This window comes from Neltuma alba, unplaced genomic scaffold (genome assembly GCF_004799145.2).
Source record: "Neltuma alba isolate B1F8T4 unplaced genomic scaffold, ASM479914v2 tig00001127_pilon, whole genome shotgun sequence".
Classification (NCBI taxonomy): Eukaryota; Viridiplantae; Streptophyta; class Magnoliopsida; order Fabales; family Fabaceae; genus Neltuma; species Neltuma alba.
In genome coordinates this window covers 90,430-114,721 of record NW_021632343.1, presented here as the reverse complement: position 1 = coordinate 114,721, position 24,292 = coordinate 90,430, and the positions used below count along the sequence as shown (strand labels likewise).

Sequence of the window (24,292 nt, the reverse complement as noted above, 5' to 3'; positions counted from 1 at the left end):
CTTAGCAACTTCGAGACAAGAGAGCTACAAACATGTTCTAATACATTTTTTTCTGAGAAGCAGCAAGTGTCATACCTAGAAGATAATTTGAAAAATACAGCACTTGCCATTGTGGTCTTACCCACACCGCCATCCCTCAAATTCCAACTTTGTGAAATTTTTCCAGTAACTCTTCAATGGGTTCAATCATTTCATCCATTCCAATTACCTCTTTTAATCTTTGTTGACAATTATGTATTTGTTCCAGTTTTGTGTTGACATCAACGACAATTTCCTAAATTAAATTGGATTCATCCCTATTGAACAAAGCAAAAAGAGAAATAAACAGAGTAAACCGTCCATTTTATGTTTTGGGAGCACTTAATTAAAATAAATGCTTCACTTTACAAGGTAAGCTGCCACTCTGGGTAGGATACCCGGGAAATACTTACATTTTGGTTGAATCACTTTGATTAAAAAAACATACTTACGTGAAGTTTTGGCAGTGCTTGTCGCTTAAATTGCCAGCTTCAGAAAGAGCAGCTTTCCATCTATTCAACCTGTTTGGGTCAAGCTTGAAATCTTTCTCATGTTTTTCAAATGCCTTCTTGTAAGCTCCAGTCAGATTTCGAACATGTGAGGGGTCAACTTTGTAGAAGATGGGTATAACAAACTGACCCTCATTGTTTCTGTACTGCATGATTTGGGCGAGTTCATCTAGGCACCATCCTGAGGAATCATAGTCTTTTGAGAAGACTATTATAGATACGCTAGAATACTTGATTGCTTGAATCAGCAATGGTGCGATTTCATCACCTTTCTCAAGCGGCTTATCGTCACGAAAGGACAAAACGAATTCTCAGTTGAGAGCAACATTAAGATGGCCGGTGAAGTTGTTGCGGGTTTCACCTCTAAAACTTACAAGCACATCATACCTTTTTGGAGCATTTGGCCTAGAGCCCGACCTTGAGGACACAGAAACCACCACAGTTTGTTTCAGGGTGCAGTTTAGACGCTCTCTTTGCCCCCCTCCCCTTCAAAGAAGATAAAAAGAATAACAAAGAAGATGTAAAAAAAAAAAGAAAAAGAAGCTTACAGTAAAAACGACAGTAAAATCTTAGGAAAAAATGAAGTGAAGGAGTTGTTTTTGAAAGAAAATGCATGAAAGAAAGAGAGGAAAATGATAATCTCAAAGGAGGGAGGACTTTAAGTTCGTTCCTTGTCCGCTCTTCAAGCTGAGAGAGAGACCAGAAAGTAAAAGAAGTTTCAGGCGACTGAACGGCGGAGTGAAGAAGGCAGAAGTTCAAATTCAAAAAGAAGGATGAATAAAAGCTGCTTAAGTATGGTCCACAAAACGTGGAATAGGTGGCTGGTAGCTTTGGGGTTTCTCTTTCTCTACGTTTTCCAAAGCTATATGAGCCATCATGCAAACATTAGTAGTATTTGTATTGCACTGCACATTCTTCCATGTAACCATCCCCCTATATTTGAAGAAGCCTAGCCCGACGGTAGCAAAAATGCGCTGGTCCTTTGTTACTCTGTTTCTTTTTATAATAGACAATTTTTTGAATAGTTATTTTTTTGGGAAAATGACAAGAAAATGACTGTTGAATTCTAAAATGACAAAATGGGCATGTAAATTACTGAAATGACAAAATGGGTATGGGGTATCAATCTGGAATTTGAGTAATTCGCCAAAAAGACTGAAATGCCCTTAATTTTTTCGGGAATCAGAGGGCGGGATATTGTGCAACGGAACTGGAGTTTGGTTGGCGGTTCTCCACTCGGCGAAACTGCATAGACCATAGGGTTCTCCGAACTCTCACATTGCACTCGGCGAAACTACATATGGTTGTCGCAAGTCTCACATTGGCATGGTTGAGGAACTGTGAACGAGGAATGTGAATAGCGTCCGGCTTCTTCGTCTTTTCCGTGGGTCGTAGTGAGAAGCAATAAACCAGTGAGAAGCTTCAATCTTCAGAAGGGAGAGGGGGTGGCTAGAGAGAGAGATTTCGAGGGAGAGCACCTGTAAGGTCGTCACCGGTTGAGGAAGAAGTCGATATTCGTTCGGACCCCGGTAAGCCACCCAAATGTCTCCGTCTTGTGCTTGTCTGATTGGAGTGTTTTAATTTGGGGAAAACGGTGAATGTTGGTTGTAAAGGGGGAAGCAATGGTAAAGGCTTAAAATGGAATGTAAAGGTAGATTAGATTAAAAGTCGGTGCTTCTGTGTGTGACGGAATTACAGAAGTTGCTTGCTTGCTCTGATTCATATAACTCGGTCCATGTTTGACGAGATATCTCTCTGATTGTTGTTGTCTGATTGCTGTGTTGCTGTAATGTTGGAAGGCATAATATACGTGTGTGTTTATGATTGCTACACTACTTTTTAGATGCCCATAAATTGAGACCACTGTCGCACATGAGCCAGGATGCTTCCTGTTTCCGCCCCCTTGTTTGGTCTGTTCGTGTAATGGGCATTGCACATTTTTAGCATTGTGTATGGGACTAAAATGAGTTCAACTGTATCCCCATATTGGTTATGCAAATTTAACATTGTAAAATAAATTGAAAGGGGTGACTTTTCGTGGGTAGAACTCTGTTTTGAAGATATAGCTACCTAATGGGCATAACCTCAGTCATTTAGCGGTGCAATTTACCTGGGGATGAACATGCATATTCATTTCAGTATGTACCAAGTGAGAATAACCTTTGTGGCCTTCTTATGTATTGGTATAATTTACTTGGTCATCTGTGGCACTGTGTAGTAGTAATTTCCATAATATAAGTTACTTGAAGATACAAATTTTGTAACATTTCATCGAGAAAGAATCACTTTTAATGCATATTCATTTATTTTTGAATCTGTTGGTCTGAGGATTGAAGAGGTAGAGATTAATCTGCTGGTTTGAGGATTGAAGAGGTAGAGGTCGCTGAAGTGCTGAGAAGCATCAATCGCATTGCTGTCATGGAGGAGGTTGGCGAAGTAACTGTGACTGCGACAAACGGTAATATGCAGTTGTAATAGGAATTAAGTGGTTGAGTTATATAGGTTTGGTAAGTTAGATTGTTTTTAGTTTGTTGTTAAAGTGTATTATGTCATTAGTCTCTATTTTCTGCTCTGTTCTGTGAAGTGAGAAAGAAGCAATAACATTCATTACGTGATCAGCAAATTTAGTTATATGAGTAGTAAATAGTCGAGGTTCATTTTGTGGCTAAATAACAACACCTATAATGTGAATGACTACACTGGAAATGGTAATGACAACTTTTTTGAAATGCAAAGAAAGTTGAGCTGTTCAACTGACCAGATTTAGTTATTTATGCTTGTTGTAGAAGGAGGGCCAAGTGAAGAAGTGAAGAATGGCTACATGTTGTTTAGACGAGAATTTCTTAAGGGTGGGGAGAAGTTTAAGAATATGTCTGAACAAGCGAAAAAGGCATCAAAGGCATGGAAGCAGTTGACACCAGAGGAGCAGAAGAAATACAGTGATAGGGTGAAGCAATCAAGAAAGGAAGGGATGAAGAAGAAGAGGAAGAAAAAAGTGGCTTTTAGCACTCGTTGCTCGGTTCGGCAATTTAAGTCATTAGTGGACTTCATAAAAGATGATGAAGATTTGAAAGTGAGGGTACAAAATTTAGGCTTTGGCCATTTACTTGACATTGGATGTGAGAGACTCCCTCGTGACCTCATAGTATGTGTTCTCCGAGCATATGATCCGCCTACCCATCAATTTCTAATAAGAGGGATAATAAAGGAAATAGAAGCAAATGATGTTGCAAACTTGTTGGGTGTACCCCACACAGGGGAGAAGGTAAAAATGGACGTATGTGATGATGATGAGACATACCAGAGGTTGAAGGAGGAATTTGGTAAAGTCCCTTATACGAAGATACTCAATGACATTAAATCTGGGCAGAAGAAAGATGAGTTTGAGTTCCTGTTTATGCTGTACACACTTGGGAGTTTTTTAACTCCTACTTCACAAACAACTGTGAGTGACAAGCTAATAAGAGTCATGTGCTGTACCATGAAGGGATTTCACCAATTTGATTGGGCCACGTACATTGTGAAGCACTTGTGGAAAGAGATGGGAGATTATGTGAAAGTGTACACAAAAGCAAAGAAAGACGAAGATGAAGATGAAGGAAGCTGCAATGTGGGAGGATGCATCTACCTCCTGTTGGTATGTATTTCTGACTTATGCTTCTAAGTTATTGTTTTCTTTATTTGTGGAATTGGCAAGTTAATGATTTACTATTGTAGTTATATTTTGCTGAGCACTTCCCACTATCCAAAACTGTTGAGAGAGGGTCCCTAAATGCCATTCAATTCTGGACTGATGAGAGGATAAGGAAGCTGGAAAAGAAGGAGAGGGAAAGCAAGAGGGGTTTACTGTATAAGGGCAAGGGAAGTATGGATAGAAGTGGGAAGGATGAAGGAAAACGCAGAAGTGTGGCTCATTTACACCCGGTATGTGCTTTCATTACTAATTTTCATTCTCATTAGCAAATAATCTCATGAAAAAAGTGTTTACTCATTTTAAATTGTTTGCTGCAGGAGTTACAGAAGTTGCACGGACGATTGATGGCTCAGATCGAATTAAGCACTATGAGGCTTATAAGTGCAATGGAAGATGAGCTAGATAAGGTGCAGATAAGGATAGAGGAAAATAATGTGACCACAGATGATGAGGACCCTATTGACGTCCCAGATGATGATAAGGGAGATGATGATGCATTTGGCGATGAAGACTCCCATGATCATGATGGACATGAGTCTGATGACGAAGGTGATGATAGAGATGAGTTCCACGGGGGAGATGGTCAGGGAGACGATGATGCAACTGGCTCAGATAGGGGTGATGACATTGGTGTTGCAGCAGAAGGTGCAGACAAAGAAATTATGGAGTCTCCCCTGCCCTTGTCCCCCATGGACAAGGGATGTCAACTCCGGAGATCGCAAAGGGAGATGAAATCCGCTATCAATTCTCCATGGATTTTGACAAAGCCAACTAAGAGGCGAAAGAGGCCCATGGATGACAAGGACCGGTTTTATGACATAGTTTCCCGTATGTGTTCAAGCAAGGAGGGTGACATGTATGTACATATCCACTACCCACGTAATCATATTCATTACAATTTTGTGGTAATTGACTATATGCATAATGATATTGACAACATATTTTTAGGCCTTTGGTGAAAATCTCTGATGAAGATATCACTCGGGATCAGCTAAGGACACTTGGCGGAATTGAGAAAATAGGTAACCGGGTAAGTAGAATATTTGTGATGAGGTCATTTAATTGTTTAGTAGATGCTGCATTTTGGGTTCATCAAAACAATAATCTCTTTGCGTACAGCTGATGTCAACTGTGTGCAAGACTCTAATGGCTGATATGGAGAAGGAAGGGCAGGTGAAGCGGCACATTTTTTATGCTGATTTTATGGTAAGCTTGCTGAGATGTTAGTTTTTTGTCGATTGATATTGATAAATGACTAAAATGTTCATGTTTCAGGCAATAATGGCAGCTAACCCAAAGCTGTGGGATGCTACAAAACGGAAGAAACAATTTTTACCTGAAAATGTAGGCTACAACATAGGAGAATGTGATTTGATCTTTGGACCCACACTTGTTGGCGCTCACTGGTTCTGTGTTGTGCTTGAGCCTAGCACAATGAATTTCTATGTGCTGGACTCAATGAAGCCAAATTTAGAGGGTAAGAAGAAGAGCAAGAAGAAGGGTGTAATTATTGATGACATGACGACCGTCGTCACTGAATGTGTAAGGATAATGCAACTCATCTTCTATGATTGACATTTCATTTACCTTTTATTTACAATTGCGTAATGATATTGTGCAGAGGAATAGATTTTATGACATTATTGAGATAGTTAAGCCTAATGCCACTGGGAAGAAGAAAATGAGTGATATCATTTGGGCTCCTGTTCCGCAACAAAACAATCTGTGAGTGGTTTATGTTGTTGATATTATTACGTCTCAAAGTAGCCCAATGTGTTATTTTCATTCTTTTACATCGTTGGTATGTTTTGATGTGCAGGCGAGACTGCGGTGTTCATGTATTAATATGGTTGAGTAAATGGAAGCCCGGTGAGATACTTCACTATACGGATGAACAAGTGGCTGAATTCCGACGAAACCTCATGTGGTGGCTAGTGAATCATGAGCTTAATTCAAGACGTGATGAAGCATTAAGCTTGCTTTCATCAACCCAAGCCACCACACTGACCAAAAGACGCCATCTGTGATAGGAGGAGACATTATGTAGATTAGGCATATAGTATTTGTAAAAGGAGTGTTAGTTTGAAGTCTTAATATTTGAAGTCTTATGTAGTTTGAAGTCTAAGTGGCTGCCAGTTGTTGGCCTAATTGCAATCCTTTTTGGGATAATTTGAGTAAAAGAGTTATGAAATTTACAACATGCCATGTGACTTCCGTGATGATAATCACAAGTTGATTATTTGTGCCCCAAATTACATCCACTTGGACCCAGGTTAACTACACAAGTAATAGGATTAACAACTTTCGGATTGAGAATTGCAACCTCTGTAATGATAGTTACGACATCGCTGTTGCCATTTGCATCTGAAGTCTTTCAAGCCCAAATCACTTTTTTGAATCCATTTTCGCTAGAATGACAACATTGGTAATGAAAATTACAACTTTTTTAATGATTGTTACCACCTCGCTATTCCTTTTTGCAACTGCATTTTCGTCCCCACGTATAAATTGTCAGAATTTCACAACCTGGGTAATGAAAATCACAACATTGTTAAGGGAAATTGCAACTATAGTAATGACATTTACCACTATGGTTTCCCCATTTGCATCCCCATGTTTAGGAAATTGTCCCATTTCCGGTTCCTTTAAGTCAATCCCACGCGAAATTGTTCAGGAAATTTGACTACCCCCATAATGATAATGACAACATGGGTAATGTTAATTGCAACTTGAGTAACGACATTTACCGGTCTGCTTTTCCCATTTGCGGTTCCCTTAACTAAGACCCACGCATCAAATTCTTCAGGAAATTTGACTACCCCCGTAATGATAATGACAACATTGGAAATGTTAATTGCAACTTGAGTAATGACATTTACCACTCTGCTTTTCCCATTTCCGGTTCCTTTAAGTCAAACCCACGCATCAAATTCTTCAGGAAATTGACTACCCCCGTAATGATAATGACAACATGGGTAATGTTAATTGCAACTTGAGTAACGACATTTACCGGTCTGCTTTTCCCATTTGCGGTTCCCTTAACTGAGACCCACGCATCAAATTCTTCAGGAAATTTGACTACCCCCGTAATGATAATGACAACATTGGAAATGTTAATTGCAACTTCCGTAATGACATTTACCACTCTGCTTTTCCCATTTCCGGTTCCTTTAAGTCAAACCACGCATCAAATTGTTCAGGAAATTTACTACCCCCGTAATGATAATGACAACATGGGTAATGTTAATTGCAACTTGAGTAACGACATTTACCAGTCTGCTTTTCCCATTTGCGGTTCCCTTAACTGAGACCCACGCATCAAATTGTTCAGGAAATTGTACTACCCCCGTAATGATAATGACAACATTGGAAATGTTAATTGCAACTTAGTTATGACATTTACCACTCTGCTTTTCCCATTTCCGGTTCCTTTAAGTCAAACTCACGCATCAAATTCTTCAGGAAATTGTACTACCCCCGTAATGATAATGACAACATTGGAAATGTTAATTGCAACTTCAGTTATGACATTTACCGGTCTGCTTTTCCCATTTCCGGTTCCTTTAAGTCAAACCCACGCATCAAATTGTTCAGGAAATTTTACTACCCCCGTAATGATAATGACAACATGGGTAATTTTAATTGCAACTTTAGTGATGATATTTACCACTCTGCTTTTTCCACTTCCACTTCCTTTATTTCAAAGTCAAGTAACATATTTTCAGGGAGTTTCACTAGCCTGGAAATGATAATAACAACATTGGTAATGTGAATAACAACATCGTTGATGACATTAACCACTCCAGTCATACCCATTGGCAACTTCCACCATCTCCCTTGAGGGCATTAAACAAAAGGTCATCTGTGTTGCCAAAATAGCATAGAAGTACACCAAAAGAGCATCATAGGATGTCTGCATTAACATTTAGACTTTACTACATGTGTAATTGAATTTACCACTGAAGTGACAATATTTACCAAAAACCAGTAGGCCCATCACAGAAGGTACATAACTTATATTCAAATGACAAGTTAACAGTAAGATTAACCCACTACCTAATGTTTCGTCCCCATTCACATTACAAAACATATCCTACCCAGTGAATATCATTTACAAAAAGGATAGCCTACCCATCATACGATTTTTACATTAACATTCAGACTTTACTATATCTGTAATGGAATTGACCACTGACGTAATGATATTTACTAAAAACCAGTAGGCCCATGACAGAAGCTACATAACTGATATCCAAATGACAAGTTAACATTAGGATTAACCTACCGCCTAATGTTTTCTTGTCATTCAGATTACAGAACATCTCCTACCCAGTTAACATCATTAACAAAAAAGATAGCCTACCTATCAACCCTTCTCCCAAAAAAATTAAAAAGGGTTCAAGAGTCATTCCTTTCCTATAACAAAAAAATTACCCCTGTTGGTATTGACATGAAACCTTAAGTTGGGTTTGGATTCTTGCATGTTCTTCTTGTGTGGCCAACTTGCTGGCATGCACTACAATGGTAGACCTTCTTGTTTTGAAACTGCGACTCTTGCCTATTTATCCTAGGCCTTCCAGGTGGTCGACTAGTCAAAGGTGGTGCCAAAAACACTTGACTTGCTATATCTTGCAGCCGATAGTTATTAGGATTTGGCATGTCGATTGTCACCACTGGAGTCATCGTCCTACCATAAATCTTTTGTTGGGACGTAATCTTGTAGCATTCTTCAACAAAATCATACACATTGCAATTCAAGGCCTTGATAGCTGCACATGCATGTGGGCATGGGATGCCTGACATTTGCCAAGCTGCACAACTACATTCACCTTTTCCAAGATCAACATTAATGGCTCCTTTTGCTGTATGGACACACACCCTACCCCTTCCGTAAGGAACACTTAACATCTGTGCAGATCTCGCCACATTTTCCATCAATGTTGCATTTGTATTTGGGCCTACACCATTCTTCCATTTGCTCATTGCCATGCTTGCTGCATACATCTTCTTGGCTACTTTTTCACGATGCTCATGTATAAGTTGGGCAACATTATATCTTCTCTCCTTCAGCATCCACGCATTGAATGACTCTGCAAGGTTTGTTGTTATGTTGTCCCATCGTTTAAAAGGGAACTTGCTTAAGGCCCACTTGTGAATATCACCATGATTGACAAGCCATTCAAATAATTGGGAATTGAAGTGTCTCATGTTATCCATTGCTTGATCAAACTCTGTGTCAAGCCTTGCATATGCAATGGCATCTAGGAAATGCAGTCCATCCTCCCTTGTGTTGCCACTTGTCTTCCTTCTTCCTCTATTTAACTTGATCATTTGTGTACTGAAATTCTCCTTAACATGTCTGTAACAGTACGCATGTCGCTCACCTCCGAATATTGCTTGCACAGCACCTATAATTGCATTGTGTCGGTCTGAAATGATTGTTAATTGCATTGACCCAATTATCTCCTTGATCATATGTAAGAACCATGTCCAATCCTCAAGCGTCTCTCCCTTCACAATCGCAATGGCAAAAGGTAATAATTCGTTGTCCGCATCATAAGCCGACGCTGAAAGTAGTGTCCCCTTATACGGTCCACTTAAATGACTTCCATCAATATACAGTACATGTCTAGCACCAGCAATAAAACCCTCTATACAACACCCATAGGCTATGAATACACGCTCAAATCTGTTGTTCCTTGCAGCCACCCATTTTGCCACTGTTTTGTCATCGGTTTCCTTCAACCGGTCACATATCCATGGAATAAGCATGTAAGAATGATCAGGTCTGCCATGTATGTCCTCCAACGCTTTTTCCTTGGCCCTGTATGCTTGCTTATATGTCAACTTCACACCATAATCTCTTTCCAACCTCTTTTTTATATCATTTGGACGCATGTCTATATGATCCCTAACCTCTTCAATTATAATTGATGATGTCAAGCTAGCTGATCTACCATGTGTCACATGAAGATTGTCTTGGGCATTATGAACATGCTCATTTTTGAATGTCGTTACACGTAAAAATGCTGGAGTACTCTTTACAGCTGCTCTTGCACTGATCCTCCATGGACAACCTTCAACATTGCATTTGACATACATATGGGCATTAGAATTCTTCACATATTTATACTCAAATTTGTTTGCAATGCTGAATTTGTGTAGTTTCTTCTTGAAATCATCCGCATCTGGAAAAGTCTGCCTCAATCCTAACAATACTGTTTTCCATTTCAGGGAATTCATTCCTGGCAAAGGAGTTGGTGCACTCTCTACTGCATATGGCAGGCTAAGAACATTTTCAGCTGCTATGTAATTCACACATTCGACAGCATCCTCAATCATTGGCTCATCATTTTGCTGTGACAGTCCTGACAATTTTGACATGCTGCATGTATAATTACAACATTTGTTATGATATTAACAACAACATTATCGCAAGTAACAACTTCCATAATCCGAAACTTGTGACTTACCTGTTTCGATCAGCCACTTCTTCCTCCGTATTCTCATTACCTTTAGCTGCTACGTATACATGTGCATTACTATCATTATACTCAAATAGGTTGTCAACTTCATCATCATCAATAAGATCTATTAATATCCTATCATTCAAGCCCAATGTGTATTTAATGTCGCAACCATTACTATCTACACCAAACCATTCTCCTATCATAACCCTCAAATCTTCAAGCCTTATACCCTCCTTGATCACTCTTACCCTGACAGTTCCACCATAGTACTTAACTTCACCATCACCATTTTCTGCAAACTTCCCACCCACATGAAAGTAACAAGCAAGACGCTTTGAAGATGTTGACCCAATGTTAGATGTCATCAAAGCTACCTAACCTGCACCACAGAAGCATAAATCAATATTTTAGTTCCCCAATAATCAATTTCATTTATCAGGATTTCGAAACTTTTCTTGCGATTTCACAAAAAATGCAACACCCAAAATACGTCCGCGCACACTTGCTACATTGACAACTTAAATATGGGATTTCACAATTCCAATAATGAATTTGACAACACTGACCACCTCATGCTTACTGTTAGCCCTCAATCTTCATGCCCACGTTATCAGTTCCCACCATTTTTTCATTTCCGATGTATCACTCTCTCATCCTGGTCAGATTCTTCATTTAAACCATCTACACTCATAAACCCATCCCCATTAGACCATGTACCAGTAAACCGACTTGAAAACCCAAACCCATCATTAAGCTCCACTTTCTTACGTAATACCCACGTTCAACCCCTCTCTCACTACAAACCAGGTTGCCCACACAGCAATTCCACCGTAATGAATCAGATTTGTACAATGGTGAGAGTTGGAGGAGTAGATAACAGCATTTTAGGAGAAATTTTCCTTACCTTTTCCGTCTTCTCAGCGTTCGACTCTGCTCCGCCTCCGTTTTCAGCTTCTCATCTCTCCCTCATGTTACGTGTCATGCCTTTGTCTTCATGAGTTCAGACTGATTCAGGGGCATTTCAGTCTTTTTGGCGAATTACTCAAATTCCAGATTGATACCCCATACCCATTTTGTCATTTCAGTAATTTACATGCCCATTTTGTCATTTTAGAATTCAACAGTCATTTTCTTGTCATTTTCCCTATTTTTTTTATAAGATATATTTTAGAGTTTTTTAAATATTTATTTATTTTTAATTTTAGTCTTAACTTATTAAATGTCTCTCTCATCTCTTTTTCCCATTCACTCTCTCTCCCACCCACATTTTCCTTTGAAAAACAAAATTTAATTTTTACATGTTTACTGTACCTAACTAATTTAACTAGCTTTTGAAACAACGCAATTTGATTAATTTTATGTTATAAAAAGAACAGATGGAGTACATTACAATACACTATATATATATAAGATATTTAAAATATTACTTATATTGAATTATTTTTATAATTAAATGTGAATATTTTTGAAACATTTATTTAAATTATAGTTTATAAATCATGATCGATTTAACTTTGGGTTGAGTTCGATTCGACCTGTTAACTCTTAAATTAGCTGATATATTCATGAGGGGAGGTAGTATTAAATTTACATAAATGCTATGCATTGCAAGTTTGTCAACTCCATTTTTTCCCTTGAAGTATATTTGGATGCTACGTGTGGTGTAACGAATTGAAATATGTAAGAGACCTGGTTGCCTAATTAAGATGCACAAGGTTTGAAAACTGACACACAGATAATAATGTAAAAACCCCACCAACACTGACTGATAATCTACAAAGAATAATTACTACAATCGCTATAATATGGCAAGTTGGCTTGTGCAAATTATGGCACGTTTCGCTCATGTTCTGTTTTCAAGTCTCCACTTTTCATCTGCAAACATCAATATGCCAATCATAATCAGTTTAATTATATTTTAAAAAAAAATTTCATCTAAAGCTCACTCTAAAGGAGTAAGAGCTCATGCTCTGTTTTCTTTACTCTGTTTTCATCTACAAACACCATCATGCTCATTCGTTAAAAGTAACTTATCTTATTCACCTGCCAAAATTTTCATTAGTATGAAGTTTATAAAATCATCATTTCCCTGTAATGGAATTACCCAACTGATGAGGAAAAAGAAAAACCCAAAATTCACTTCATTAAATCGAATCTTGGAAGGCTTGAAACATCGACAAAGCGCTGTAACTTATAATCCTTATAACAAATAGATATTTAAATTTTGGGGAAACATATATGGGAGTGCTTATAATTTCACTCGATTATAGTTTATTTTCTTTTTATTAGATCCTTAGAGTTTTTTAACGTTAATTACTATTCCTTCTACTCATATCCTGTTTGCTATTCTAAAAAGCGCTTGTTTATCTAACAGGTGGTTAAGCAGAAGAGTTAGTTTTCAATAGTTTTCAGAACCGATTTTCTTTCCGACAGCATATTTGATGCTCCGCAAGTTCCTTGCTTTTAATAGTTCTCTCAGCTAGATCCCACACAGAGAAGGTAGCCCCAATTTCTTTTGAAAGAGGAACTGAGTGATTAGACGGTGAATATGAAGATGAAGCGATATAGGGGGGGAAATGCTTGGGTTTGTTGGCAATGGCAGAATCATCTTCAGGGAAGGAGACTGCTAGAAGATTCATGTTCTTATTGTTGTTGTTATCGGCGGACTTTATCTTTGCTTTCACCAATAAATCCATCATCGTCTCTGCTTGGCTCCATGGTCGTCCAAAATGCTGCGACGCTTTTGCTCTGTTTGGCCTTGTTTTTGGACGCTTTGGAAACAATAACGAAGAAGAGTTATGAGGCTTGTGTGTAACTCGTTAACGGTGGACAGGTAGAGGATTTCCTATTCTTCTTGCTTCAATAACGCTGAACAATGTTTTCTTAGATATGCATCATCTTTCTTGAATTTTCTCCCCATGTGAGGCTTGGTCCCTTTTTGCAACAGTGATGAAAAGAAAAGCACGGTCAAAATGCCATTTCATAGGCACAATCAATAGTGATGAAACTGGTTAAAGATGGACAGAACTAGTCAAGGTTGGTTTCCCTGTGCAAGAACCAGCTGGGAATAGTCTCAAAAGCAAGGAACTTGCGCAGCATCACATGTCGTCGGAAAGAAACTTGGTTTTGAAGACTACTGAAAACTACACTCTTCTTCAGGCAAAAAAAAAACAAGAAGAAGAAAATCTGCTTGACCATGTGACAGTCACCCGCCAAATAAACAAACCCCTTTTAGAATAGCAGGCAGAATATGAGCAGGACTAGTAATTAGCGTTAAAAAACTCTAAGGATCTAATAAAAAGAAAAACTATAATTACCTAATTCAAAATCCAGTGAAACTATAAGCACTCCCATATATGTTTTCCCTTAAATTTTCAACAATTATACACACCACATGGGCATCATAAAATACTATTGTACATGATAGCTTCAAGCTTCGTTACAAGTATAATTAAGATTAGCCATGAAGCAGTTCTTGCAGTGTGTCATCAGCCCTCATCAAGATATCCTCCGCCGCAGAAAAAGGCCCAAGCAAGGAGATGGAATTCCTGCACAATCAATTTCTCTTCACAATCTACAATTGAAGTTAACAACATCTTGAAGACAATCCTTTACTCTGACACTGAAAAATAATTTAAGTTTAAATTATAGAGCCACACAATTGTTGACAGAGCATAATGGCGTCGTGTGATTCATGTAGCCGACCCCACCTAATAGGATAAAGCTTGTTGTTGTTGTTGTTGTATAGAGCTACGCAACCTGATTCAATAGACTTCTAACAGCAGAGAAAAAGAAGAAAGCATGGCAAAGAAAGGAAAAAGGTTATGAAAACAAAAGAAATTGCCTCAATATCAAAAGCATAAGCACTGAGAACTTACTGTTATGTTTCCGCACTATCAAATTATTTTTTATGTTTCTTCTTAAATTAAGAAACATAACAGTACGAACAAGAAGACGGCTATTTCAGTCCTAGGCTCCTAGCTTACCAGATTTGAAAAATTTCTCTGAAAAAAAAAACCTGCTGACCGCACCAAGTCAAAAAGCAGTCATGAAAGCAATGATCATAAACAAGGACATCAAAGGACAGAGAAGAGTTTAAAATCAAAAGGTAAAAAAAAAAAAAAAAACCAATATTTATTTTTGAAATTTGACAACCATATTCCGTCTGAGGTTATTATTTTTTTATGTTATCCATAAAAGCTTAAATTTAATACTTACTATGCCCAAAACCTATATTTCACAGTTGCCAGCATGCATCGGTATCAATGATATCAAGTATGAGTAAACGCTCCTCCTTTTCAGATGGAATCACACAGAAAAAAGTCTAGAATAAAATGCAAGAGGGAGATATTGATGATTAAGTAATGGTAGAAGGTTTATTACCATTAATGATCTGTTAGTGTTGTTTAAGAAATGGTTCTAGCTGATTTTGATTCTCATGAGCAAAGCTTCCAATTCTTCAATATCTTCTTGTCCATTAGGCTGAGCACACAACTCCATTTTCAATTTCTTGCATGAAGACACTGTTTCTTCCCCATCAGAGTTTCCAACTCCGGTTCCAAATTTACAGATTTCCATCTCCATTTCATCAATATCTCGATGCCGCTTTGACCTCTTGCCCAACTCACACTTCATTTTCCTTTGTTGAATGAAATTCTGATATTCAGAGGCATATATGGGGCAGATCCCACACTCTTCGATGAAGCCATCACAAGAAACGAAACTAAACAAAACCTTTTTGTTAGAAGTGGTGTCTTCACCATTTCCATTGCCTCCTTTAAATCTCTCCAATACTAATTTAGAGAAGTATGGATCACAACAAAGTAAAATGTGATCTGAGCTGAATTCTGCATATTGTGGATCAAAAATCTGAAATTCAACTGCTTCACCTTCTTCAAAGGAGCACTTGCAGGTCACAGCCGCTTGATTTTTTTCCTTAGAGATGAATTGAGGAATGACTGAACAGAAAACAAAACCCAATAAATGATCAGAGGCCAAAGACAGTTCTATGGTTACCAAACCCTTTGTTGACCGATTATAGCCAAACCACAATGGAACACTGTTTCCAGGATAAAAAACTGTAAATCTTTGCTTGTTATGTACTGCTTGCTTCAATGAGAACTCCACATGTTTCTCAATAGCACAACGTGAACGCTCGTTCAATTTCTCACAATTGTGAAATGAAATGAAATTATGACCATTTACCCGTAATAGCCTTGAAATTGTTGAAGCGAACACTCTCTCTAATGATGTGCAATTACTGGCCATAAAATTTCTAAGAGACCGTGGAAGCTGGGGTAAAAACTGAAGCTTAGTGCAACCATTCAAAGTAAGTTTTTGCAGCCGTGAGAGATGTTTGATATTGTTGGGGAGCTTAGTTAAGCCAGAACAGTCCTCCAAATCCAGTATTTGTAGACATTGCAGGGATTCAAATAGTATATGTAGCTTTGGTTCATCCACTAGGTGTCTGCATTTTCGAAGGCGAAGCTCCTTGAGAGATCTAAAACAACATAACTCAGTTATTGGAAGATTGCCAAGACTTGAAGCATCAAGAAGTAGAGTTTTGAGATTGCCAAGATGCCCAATTGAGGAGGTGTGCAGTGCTGGAACCAATTTTCCTACTTCCTTCAACAACTTACAGTTGATTGAAATTGATGGGCAGTTGGAGACATCTAGCTCTTTAACAGACATAGGGAGCTTTGGTAAACATTGAAGATTTCTGCAACTTCTCAAATGAAGCCTTTGAAGTCTTGAGAGTTGCTTGATGTTGTTTGGGAGCTCAGTTAAGTTAGAGCAATTCAGGAAGCTTAGTATTCGTAAAGCACGTAAGGCATCAAATAGCATGTGCAGCACATGTTTGTCAAACGCATAGTTGTAGATACCAAGATCCTCAAGAGATCTTAAGCAACATAACTCCTTTAGTGGAAGATTCTTCAATTTTGAACCATTGAGATGAAGACTTCTAAGCTTTGCAAGACTTCCGATTGATGGGTGTAGAATTTCTATACCAGTTGACCCTAAAAATAAACATCTTAGTTCTTTGGATGATAAAGAGAATTCCTTCAGATTAGGGCAGTCATGAACAAGGACTTTTCTAAGAGATCTTAAATGAGTATCGCTTTGGAGACTCTCGAGGTTTTTGCATTTGCCTAAATCCAAAGAAACAAGGCTCTTGAGAGATAAGATAGATGGATGGACATAACGCAAACTTTCACAGTAATATAGATTCACCAATTCCAGATTATGGGCCTTGGAGAAATCAGGCAACTGTCTCAGTTTTCTGGAAAAACGAAGATCTATTCTCTTCAAATTTACAAAATCCTGCAACAATTGACTAACAGACATCAGAAAGACTTCTTTCAATTATTAAAAATGAAAAACACACTAATTCACATTATACCTGCACGCCATCCCAAAGTGTTTGAACATGGCTGTATTGCATTTTCAGTTCAACAAGGCTCTCAGTACAAAAAGTTGATGGCAAAGAACCCAAAGGGTACCCATCCCACTGAAAGTACCTTAATTTATCAGAAATAGACTCAAGACCCTTCTGAAGATGCACATTGAATGATCCAGCATTGCATAAGGAATAAAATTTCAGGAATCTTAAATTAGTCATCTTTTTGAAGGTGTCGGCATCCAAGTATATATCTTTAATTCGAGACACATTTAAGATTATGCCTTCGACAGCTTCAGTTCCCTAACAATTATCAAAATGAAAATTAGAATAACAGTAAGTAAACTAAACCATGCTAGCTACATTTCTCACCAAGGATCACAGAGGTTTAAGAGATGAAGGGCTTACCCGATTGCTTCTCAATACATCATAGACTTCCTTAGGGTCCCATAATCTAGTGCGTCTTCCTGGTTCTTTAATACATTCTTGACGAACTATCTCCCAACCCATTTCTTGTATTAGATCATGCATCCACAATCTTTCACCCACAGTAATAAGAGCCTTATCTTGGAGGGTTCTAATGCTAATTCTTGCATGGAATCCATAGCTGTCTAATAGCTGTATTATATGTTCTTTAAGTTCACCTTTCAAAAAGCACGCAATGTCTAGAAATATTTCCTGCTCTTCATCGTTTAATCCGTTGTAGCTCAATTTTAACACTTCCTGAATATCTTCATGTGGAATCCTTTTGAATTTTCTTAACGCACTGTCCCATTCTTCTTTAGTTTTGGAGTAAAGAAAAGAACCCAGAACTATTAAAGCTAAAGGATTGCCTTTGGTGTAAGTAACAACCCTTTTTGATCGCTGTTCATATCCAATTTCAGGATGATCATTGTGAAAAGCTTTCAAGTTGAAAAGCTTGAAGGATTCTTGATACTTCAATGGCTTGGCCTCATATATTTCATTAACTCTACCAATAAGCATATGCCTATTTCTTGTTGTTATGATGACTTTACTACCTTGCCCCAAGCAATCACATTCTCTAGCGAGATAGTCTAATTGCTCTGAACTATCAACATCATCTAGCACAATGAAAACTTTTCTGCAGCTAAGCCTTCTCCTAACAAAAGTAGATCCCAAAACTTTAGGTTGGGTAAGATGGATATTTTCTTCCATAAGCAGCTCTGAAACAAGTTTATCACGTATATATTTTAATTCATGCTTTTCTGACTCTTCCCTTACATTTTCTAAGAAACAGCAACTTTGATATTGAGGAGATAGTTTGTCAAATACAACCTTAGCCATGGTTGTCTTACCTATCCCACCCATTCCCCAAACTCCAATTATTGAAAATTTTCTCAGTAACAACTCAATGCATTCACAATTTTCATCAATTCCAACAAGACCTTCTAATATACTTGGATACTTGCGATCCAATTTTTGCAAAACATCCTTAATAATGTTCTGAATTAGTTCAGCTTCGTCCCTAGCACACAAAAATATTGGAGAAAACAAAGAAAAGTCAATATACACACATATATATAGTATCATAGGAAGTGGAAAATAAAATTTGACGAACTAACTAGTAGTAAAGAACATAGCAGTTTAATAATACTAATTTAAACAAAAAAAGAAATTATTTATAAATAGGTTTTTATTATAAACAGGTTGTTATTCGTGTTTTGTACGGCTCCTGGGCTTAACCATGTCATACGACACGCATTCTCTTTTACGCTTTGACCGCCACATAGTTAGCATCAAGGCGTGTGAAAGATGAGGATGACTTGCCACGAGTCCATAAAATTTTAATTTTCGTGGAAAGAAAATCTTGGATTCACGCTTGTTTAGATGAGTTATTTTAAGTGATTTTATGCTCCATAATAAATATAAATATGCGAGGGAGTTTGTGTCATAAAATACAAAACCCCTTACAGAATAAGTAATCCAAAACATGGATGTCCAAGAAAGACGAAACCAACTACTCGATCCGAAATAATTGAGTAAAAACCATTCAATATTGGTAAAGGAATAATTACCTGAAGGATTGAGAGTGCCATCCAGCTAAATTGGCAGTTTCAAAAAGAGCATCTTTCCATTTCTTCAACTTGCCCTGGTTGTGCCTGAAATCTCTCTCATGTTTTGCAAATGCCTCCTGGTAAGTCCCCTTCTGCTTGCGAACATCTGATGGGTCAACCTTGTAGAACACAGGAATAACAAACTGGCCTAAATCTTTCCTGCACTGGAGTATCTGGGTGAGTTCATCCAAGCACCATTTTGAGGAAGCGTAGTTCTCTGAGAAGACCACGACAGATATACTAGAATCCTTGATTGCTTGGATGAGAGATTCCGAGATATCATCGCCTTTGGGAAGCTCATAATCAATAAAGGTTCTCAGGGACTTGTGGGTGAGAGCAGAATGAAGATGGCTGGTGAAATTTGTGCGTGTGTCCTCTCCTCTAAAACTGATGAACACATCATAGTTCTTTGAATAAGTTGATTGAGAAGAAGATATTAAAGCAGAAGAAGCAGTACCCATCGCAGTGACTCCTGGCAGCTACTTTTTTTTTTTTTGGGGGGGGGGGGGGGGTTAAAAAGAAAAAACTCGGCTTTTTGATCAGTCAAGAATGACAATGAGGAGGTCGCGATAGTTGATGAAGATGCGAAAAATGCAGTTTCATTAGTAAAGGAGCCGCTCTGCAGAATCGACTCGAAATCGACGACGATGATTGGATGGTAGGTCCATAGGGGTGTTTGGCTGAATTTTTCCGGGAAAATAGCCAAACACCCTATTTTAATCTAAGGGGGTGTTTGGATGAGGCAAAACCATAGTTTGTAAAATAGTTTCTGGAGAATAGATTCTGGAAAGAATAGATTTTGAAAGAATAGATTTTCTGGAAAAGTGATTCTGATAAAATGAGAGTGTTTGGATAATTATTGTCAGAAATGCTTTTTGATATGTAGAAATTACTAAAAAGGACATAAGTTTAAATGATAATTACATATAATATATATTTCATAATATATGTTTATTTGAAGTAATAAATTTATTAATAATATATATTTTGGCAACATAATAAATATGACATAAATAATATAAATAATAAGAAATTAGTGTGTATATATATTAATAAAATAAATAAATATGTTTTTAGAAAAATAATTTATTTTGCCAAATAATTGTACCCCTTGAGCTGAATGAGTACCCCCCGCGTGCTGAATGAGTACCCCCTGCGTGCTTGTTCCCTCCGTGAGCTGACCGTTGAAGAAGCCAATAATTGTCCTCAGAAGCTGCGCCCCGCCTGTTTATCTGGAACCGAGGTTTTGCCCAAAACCTTGGTTTTAAAAAAATTAATGGGGGTGTTTGGCAAATTTTTTGCCAAACCATGGTTTGGCAAAAAAGCCAAACACCCCCTAAAACCATGGTTTTGGGGGAAACCATGGTTTTGCCCCCCAAAACCATGGTTTCGGATAAAGCTCTCCGGAGCTGCTTCTGGCTTATTCTGGCTTATCGCTGATAGTGGGCCCAAGAAATATTACAGAGAGCAGTGTCAATTATTTGCCATTCCTTCACTCTTCCTCAATCCTACGCAACAGAGGTCCTTCACTCTCGGTGCTTCGCTTTGAAGAAAACAGAGCTCTTTGGTCCTTCACACCTCTGTCCTTCGCTCTTCGGTCCTTCGCTCTCGGCAGCAAAGCACACTCGGCTGCAACAATTTGTTCCATCCTTGCAGAACTGGGTTCTGTAACGAGAGGGTGAAGCCAGCATTCAATCACTCTATGAGCAAACTCGCACGATTCACCTTTCTTGCAGTTACCTTTGCAACAAGAAGTTCTTCTCCGCGTGCTGCTTGGGTATCACCAATCAATTCAGCTTTCCCACGTCGCTTGGCTTGACGATTTTCTCGAACAGCTGCTCACGCGCTTTCTGCGTCCTCTCAAAGCATGACACTGTGCCGCCGTCCTTCCATGACTTCCCGTTGCTTCCCCTGGCCAAACCTCAGTTGCGCTTGCTCTGCTCGAGTTCATCATTGTAGGTGTGCTTCCTCAGCATGTCCACGATCTTGGCTTTGGAATGAGAGTTGAGGAAGGCCGTCTCGGTATCGTCGTCCGACGCATCGTCAAAGCTGTTGCCGTTGAGGGGCTTGAAGTTGGTGACGGCATCCTTGCCGCGGAACCTTTGGGCAGTGATGTTGTAGGCTCTGGCAACCTCATCTTCCTCGTTGAACGTACCCAGCCAAACACGCTGGTGCTTCTCGTATATCTGGGCCCCCCATCGTCCATTGGGTTGCGGCACCACTCCCTTGTATTTGGACGACGGCAGTTTCCTAGACTCAGCCTCAATAACGCTGCCATCGGAGTCCAAAACAGTGCTGGCGCCGCTGCCAACCCGGCAGAGACTATTTGGCGATGACTTGTGAGGCGTGACGTTGAGCAGCGATACAGTAGTTATGTCCGAAGAAAGCGATATGGACACCGAATCACTCGTCGTGCTTTCATCTACGCAACTACTTGCATCTATGTTTGCTTCTTATCTATGGTATGTGTGAGGAAAGCAAAAGAAGGAGAGGAAGAGAGAGAGAGAAGGAAGAAGGTATATGATATTTTGGACTAGAGGAGCACTGAAGAGGAGAGAGAAGTGTAGGAATAGAAGAAGAGGAAGGAATATATATATATATAGGGAAGAAGGTGTGGGGGGGGGGACTGTAATATATAATATTGGGGATAAAATGAAATGAAAAGGAGAGTATTAAAATTATGAGGGGATAAGTCCAACTATGGTTTAAAAATATCTATTGGTTTCATTTATTAGATCAACATCCATTTCTGATCCTGGTTTCATTCAGTTTGAACAAGAAGGTTCTTATGCAAAAGAAAAAAATTATGGGATTTCATCTTTAAAATCTTTAAGAAATAATAATTTTTTTTTGGCAAAATAAATCATTTTCCTAAAAACATATTTAATTATTTTATTAATATATATACACATTATTTTTTTATTATTTATGTCTTATTTATTATGTTGTCAAAATATATATTATTAACAAATTTATTACTTCAAATAAACATATATTGTGAAATATATCTTATATGTAATTATCATCTAAACTTATGTCCTTTTTAGTAATTTCTACATATCAAAAAGCACTTCTGACAACAACTATCCAAACACTCTCACTTTATCAGCATCACTTTTTCAGAAAATCTATTCTTTCAAAATCTATTCTCTCCAGAATCTATTCTCCAGAAGCTATTCTCCAGACTATGGTTTGGCCTCATCCAAACACCCCCAATAATTCACTCTCCTGTTAGCGGGGTGAAACACATCCATGTCCAATTTTTGTTTTTTTGGCCAAAGAAACATCCATGTCCAATTGCAATCATTAAAACAATAAAATAGACAAGTGGAACAAACAACAAAAGTCGTTGCCTTTTTTCTTTTTTTAAGTAGTATTTCTAATTCTCAATATAAAAATTAATTCATTAATTTAAATAAATTAAAAAAATTAATTAAGTTAATTATTTATAATAAGTAAATATTTAGAATTACCATTATTATTATTATAAGGACTATGTTGAAAGAAAATAAATAAATATAAAAGATAAAATAAAATAAATTGAAATCTTATATTTAAGATGAAAATAAAAGTCAAAGGAACTCTTATATCAAGGATCATATATAGCATAATATAATATTATTGTTATGAAATAGAACCAAAATGAAATCACAAAAGTAGAAAGATGAAGACAAGAGAATGAGAGAACTTTTTGTATTTCTTCACTTGCATTACAACACAAATGACATGCCCTATTTATAGGCATAGTCTTACACATAGGTTACAATTGTCCTTAAATGACAAATAGTGGATAATCAATCCCATGAATGTGAATGGATAGTGGAGGAGTAATGGATGGTAGAGGTAGTGGAAGTTACTTGGAGAAGATGAAGAGGAAGGGATAAATGGACATCCACATAATATTCATAACACTCCCCCTTGGATGTCCATTATACAAATATGTACCTCGTTAAAAAACTTCAACTAGGAAAAACCTTGTGGGATAAAAACCTAGAGAAGAAAAAGAGTACACATTCATTGATATGCTATTCAGTGCTGCCTCATTAAAAACCTTACTAGGAAAAACCCAATGGGATAAAAAACCATAGTCAAGGAAAAAGAGTACAGCATGTGTTAAACTCCCCCTCTTGGTAATATCAGTTGATATCTCTGAGTCTATGGCATCCGATATCATGAACAAGCTTTTCAAATATTGTACAAGGAAGTGACTTGGTGAACAAATCTGCCAGATTTTCCTTGGAACGGGTTTATCAGACGTCGATTTCACCATCCTTTTGAAGATCATGAGTGAAGAAGAATTTTGGTGAAATATGTTTTGTTCTATCTCCTTTGATGTACCCTTCCTTTAGTTGCGCAATACATGCAATATTATCTTCATACAGAATTGTCGGGATCATTTTGCTGGAAGACAAGCCACAAGTGGTTCATATGTGATGTATTATCGATCTTAACCATACATATTCTCTACTTGCTTCATGTATTGCAAGAATTTCTGCATGATTAGATGATGTGGCTGATATGGTTTGTTTCATAGAACGTCATGAAATGGCTATACCACCATATGTGAATAAATAGCCTGTTTGTGATCTACCGACATGTGGATCAGACAAGAATCCAGCATCTGCATAACCAATGAGGTTAGTCTTGGGTACATTTGAGTAAATAACCCCATGTCCATAGTACCCCTAAGGTAACGAAGAACGTGTTTAACTCCATTCCAATGTCTTCGTGTTGGTGACGAGCTATATCTTGCTAGTAGGTTAACAGTAAATGATATATCAGGTCGTATGTGACTAGCAAGATACATGAGTGCACCAATTGTACTAAGGTATGGTACTTCTGAACCAAGTAGTTCTTCATCATTTTCTTGAGGTCTAAAAGGATCTTTATCTTTCTCCAAAGACCTTACAACCATCGGAGTACATAACAAATGTGATTTATCCATATAAAAATGCTTTAAGACCTTTCTTGTATAGGTTTCTTGATACAAAAAGATCCCATTTCTTGAATATTCAATTTGCAATCCAAGACAAAATTTTGTTCTTCCCAAGTCCTTCATTTCAAATTCTTTCTTTAAGCAACCCATAGCTTTTGCAAGCTCTTTAGGAGTTCCAATAATATTTATGTCA

At 37.8% G+C, this 24,292-nt stretch overlaps 3 protein-coding genes, 1 long non-coding RNA gene and 1 pseudogene across 7 annotated transcripts; 1 reads left to right on the top strand and 4 right to left on the bottom strand.

Annotated features, from left to right (window-relative positions):
* Nucleotides 1-1,663: 1,663 nt before the first annotated feature.
* Nucleotides 1,664-6,476, top strand: LOC114751001 (uncharacterized). 4 transcript variants are annotated; one of them, XM_028939664.1, is made up of 10 exons: nucleotides 1,666-2,056; nucleotides 2,864-2,985; nucleotides 3,314-4,164; nucleotides 4,245-4,451; nucleotides 4,539-5,077; nucleotides 5,170-5,251; nucleotides 5,341-5,427; nucleotides 5,497-5,763; nucleotides 5,843-5,946; nucleotides 6,041-6,476. In XM_028939664.1, exons 2-10 carry the CDS (start codon nucleotides 2,946-2,948, stop codon nucleotides 6,246-6,248), a joined length of 2,385 nt encoding a protein of 794 aa, XP_028795497.1. In that variant the 5' UTR covers nucleotides 1,666-2,056; nucleotides 2,864-2,945; the 3' UTR covers nucleotides 6,249-6,476. The 4 variants fall into 4 exon arrangements, with proteins under 4 accessions (XP_028795514.1, XP_028795497.1, XP_028795505.1 ...); XM_028939672.1 differs by having other exon boundaries at nucleotides 1,666-2,985; nucleotides 4,287-4,451; XM_028939657.1 differs by having other exon boundaries at nucleotides 1,666-2,985.
* A 2,203-nt stretch (nucleotides 6,477-8,679) lies between these two features.
* Nucleotides 8,680-11,056, bottom strand: LOC114751126 (uncharacterized). Its single transcript, XM_028939790.1, has 2 exons — nucleotides 10,695-11,056; nucleotides 8,680-10,606 (listed from the first exon to the last, which is right to left on the bottom strand). The coding sequence occupies exons 1-2, from the start codon at nucleotides 11,054-11,056 to the stop codon at nucleotides 8,680-8,682; spliced, it is 2,289 nt and encodes a 762-aa protein (XP_028795623.1).
* A 2,806-nt stretch (nucleotides 11,057-13,862) lies between these two features.
* Nucleotides 13,863-15,440, bottom strand: LOC114751026 (uncharacterized). The gene is made up of 2 exons (XR_003740705.1): nucleotides 15,075-15,440; nucleotides 13,863-14,239 (listed from the first exon to the last, which is right to left on the bottom strand). It is a non-coding gene; the product is annotated as an uncharacterized LOC114751026 (long non-coding RNA).
* A 164-nt stretch (nucleotides 15,441-15,604) lies between these two features.
* On the bottom strand, nucleotides 15,605-19,624 carry LOC114751116 (TMV resistance protein N-like). The gene is made up of 5 exons (XM_028939786.1): nucleotides 19,125-19,624; nucleotides 17,497-18,574; nucleotides 17,092-17,391; nucleotides 15,897-17,012; nucleotides 15,605-15,649 (listed from the first exon to the last, which is right to left on the bottom strand). The coding sequence occupies exons 1-5, from the start codon at nucleotides 19,622-19,624 to the stop codon at nucleotides 15,605-15,607; spliced, it is 3,039 nt and encodes a 1,012-aa protein (XP_028795619.1).
* A 1,065-nt stretch (nucleotides 19,625-20,689) lies between these two features.
* Nucleotides 20,690-24,078, bottom strand: LOC114751106 (AP2/ERF and B3 domain-containing transcription factor RAV1-like; annotated as a pseudogene).
* Between the last annotated feature and the right edge of the window lie 214 nt (nucleotides 24,079-24,292).

Coding starts and splice junctions, on each gene's coding strand:
- LOC114751116 (XM_028939786.1), bottom strand. CDS start 19,624: ATGGGTACTGCTTCTTCTGCTTTAATATCTTCTTCTCAATCAACTTAT. Junction 18,575..19,124: donor TGGCACTCTCAATCCTTCAG/GTAATTATTCCT, acceptor TTTGTGTGCTAG/GGACGAAGCTGAACTAATTC. Junction 17,392..17,496: donor ATGTATTGAGAAGCAATCGG/GTAAGCCCTTCA, acceptor GATAATTGTTAG/GGAACTGAAGCTGTCGAAGG.
- LOC114751001 (XM_028939664.1), top strand. CDS start 2,946: ATGGAGGAGGTTGGCGAAGTAACTGTGACTGCGACAAACG. Junction 4,165..4,244: donor GATGCATCTACCTCCTGTTG/GTATGTATTTCT, acceptor TTACTATTGTAG/TTATATTTTGCTGAGCACTT. Junction 5,947..6,040: donor GTTCCGCAACAAAACAATCT/GTGAGTGGTTTA, acceptor TTTGATGTGCAG/GCGAGACTGCGGTGTTCATG.
- LOC114751126 (XM_028939790.1), bottom strand. CDS start 11,056: ATGACATCTAACATTGGGTCAACATCTTCAAAGCGTCTTGCTTGTTAC. Junction 10,607..10,694: donor GAAGTGGCTGATCGAAACAG/GTAAGTCACAAG, acceptor TTATACATGCAG/CATGTCAAAATTGTCAGGAC.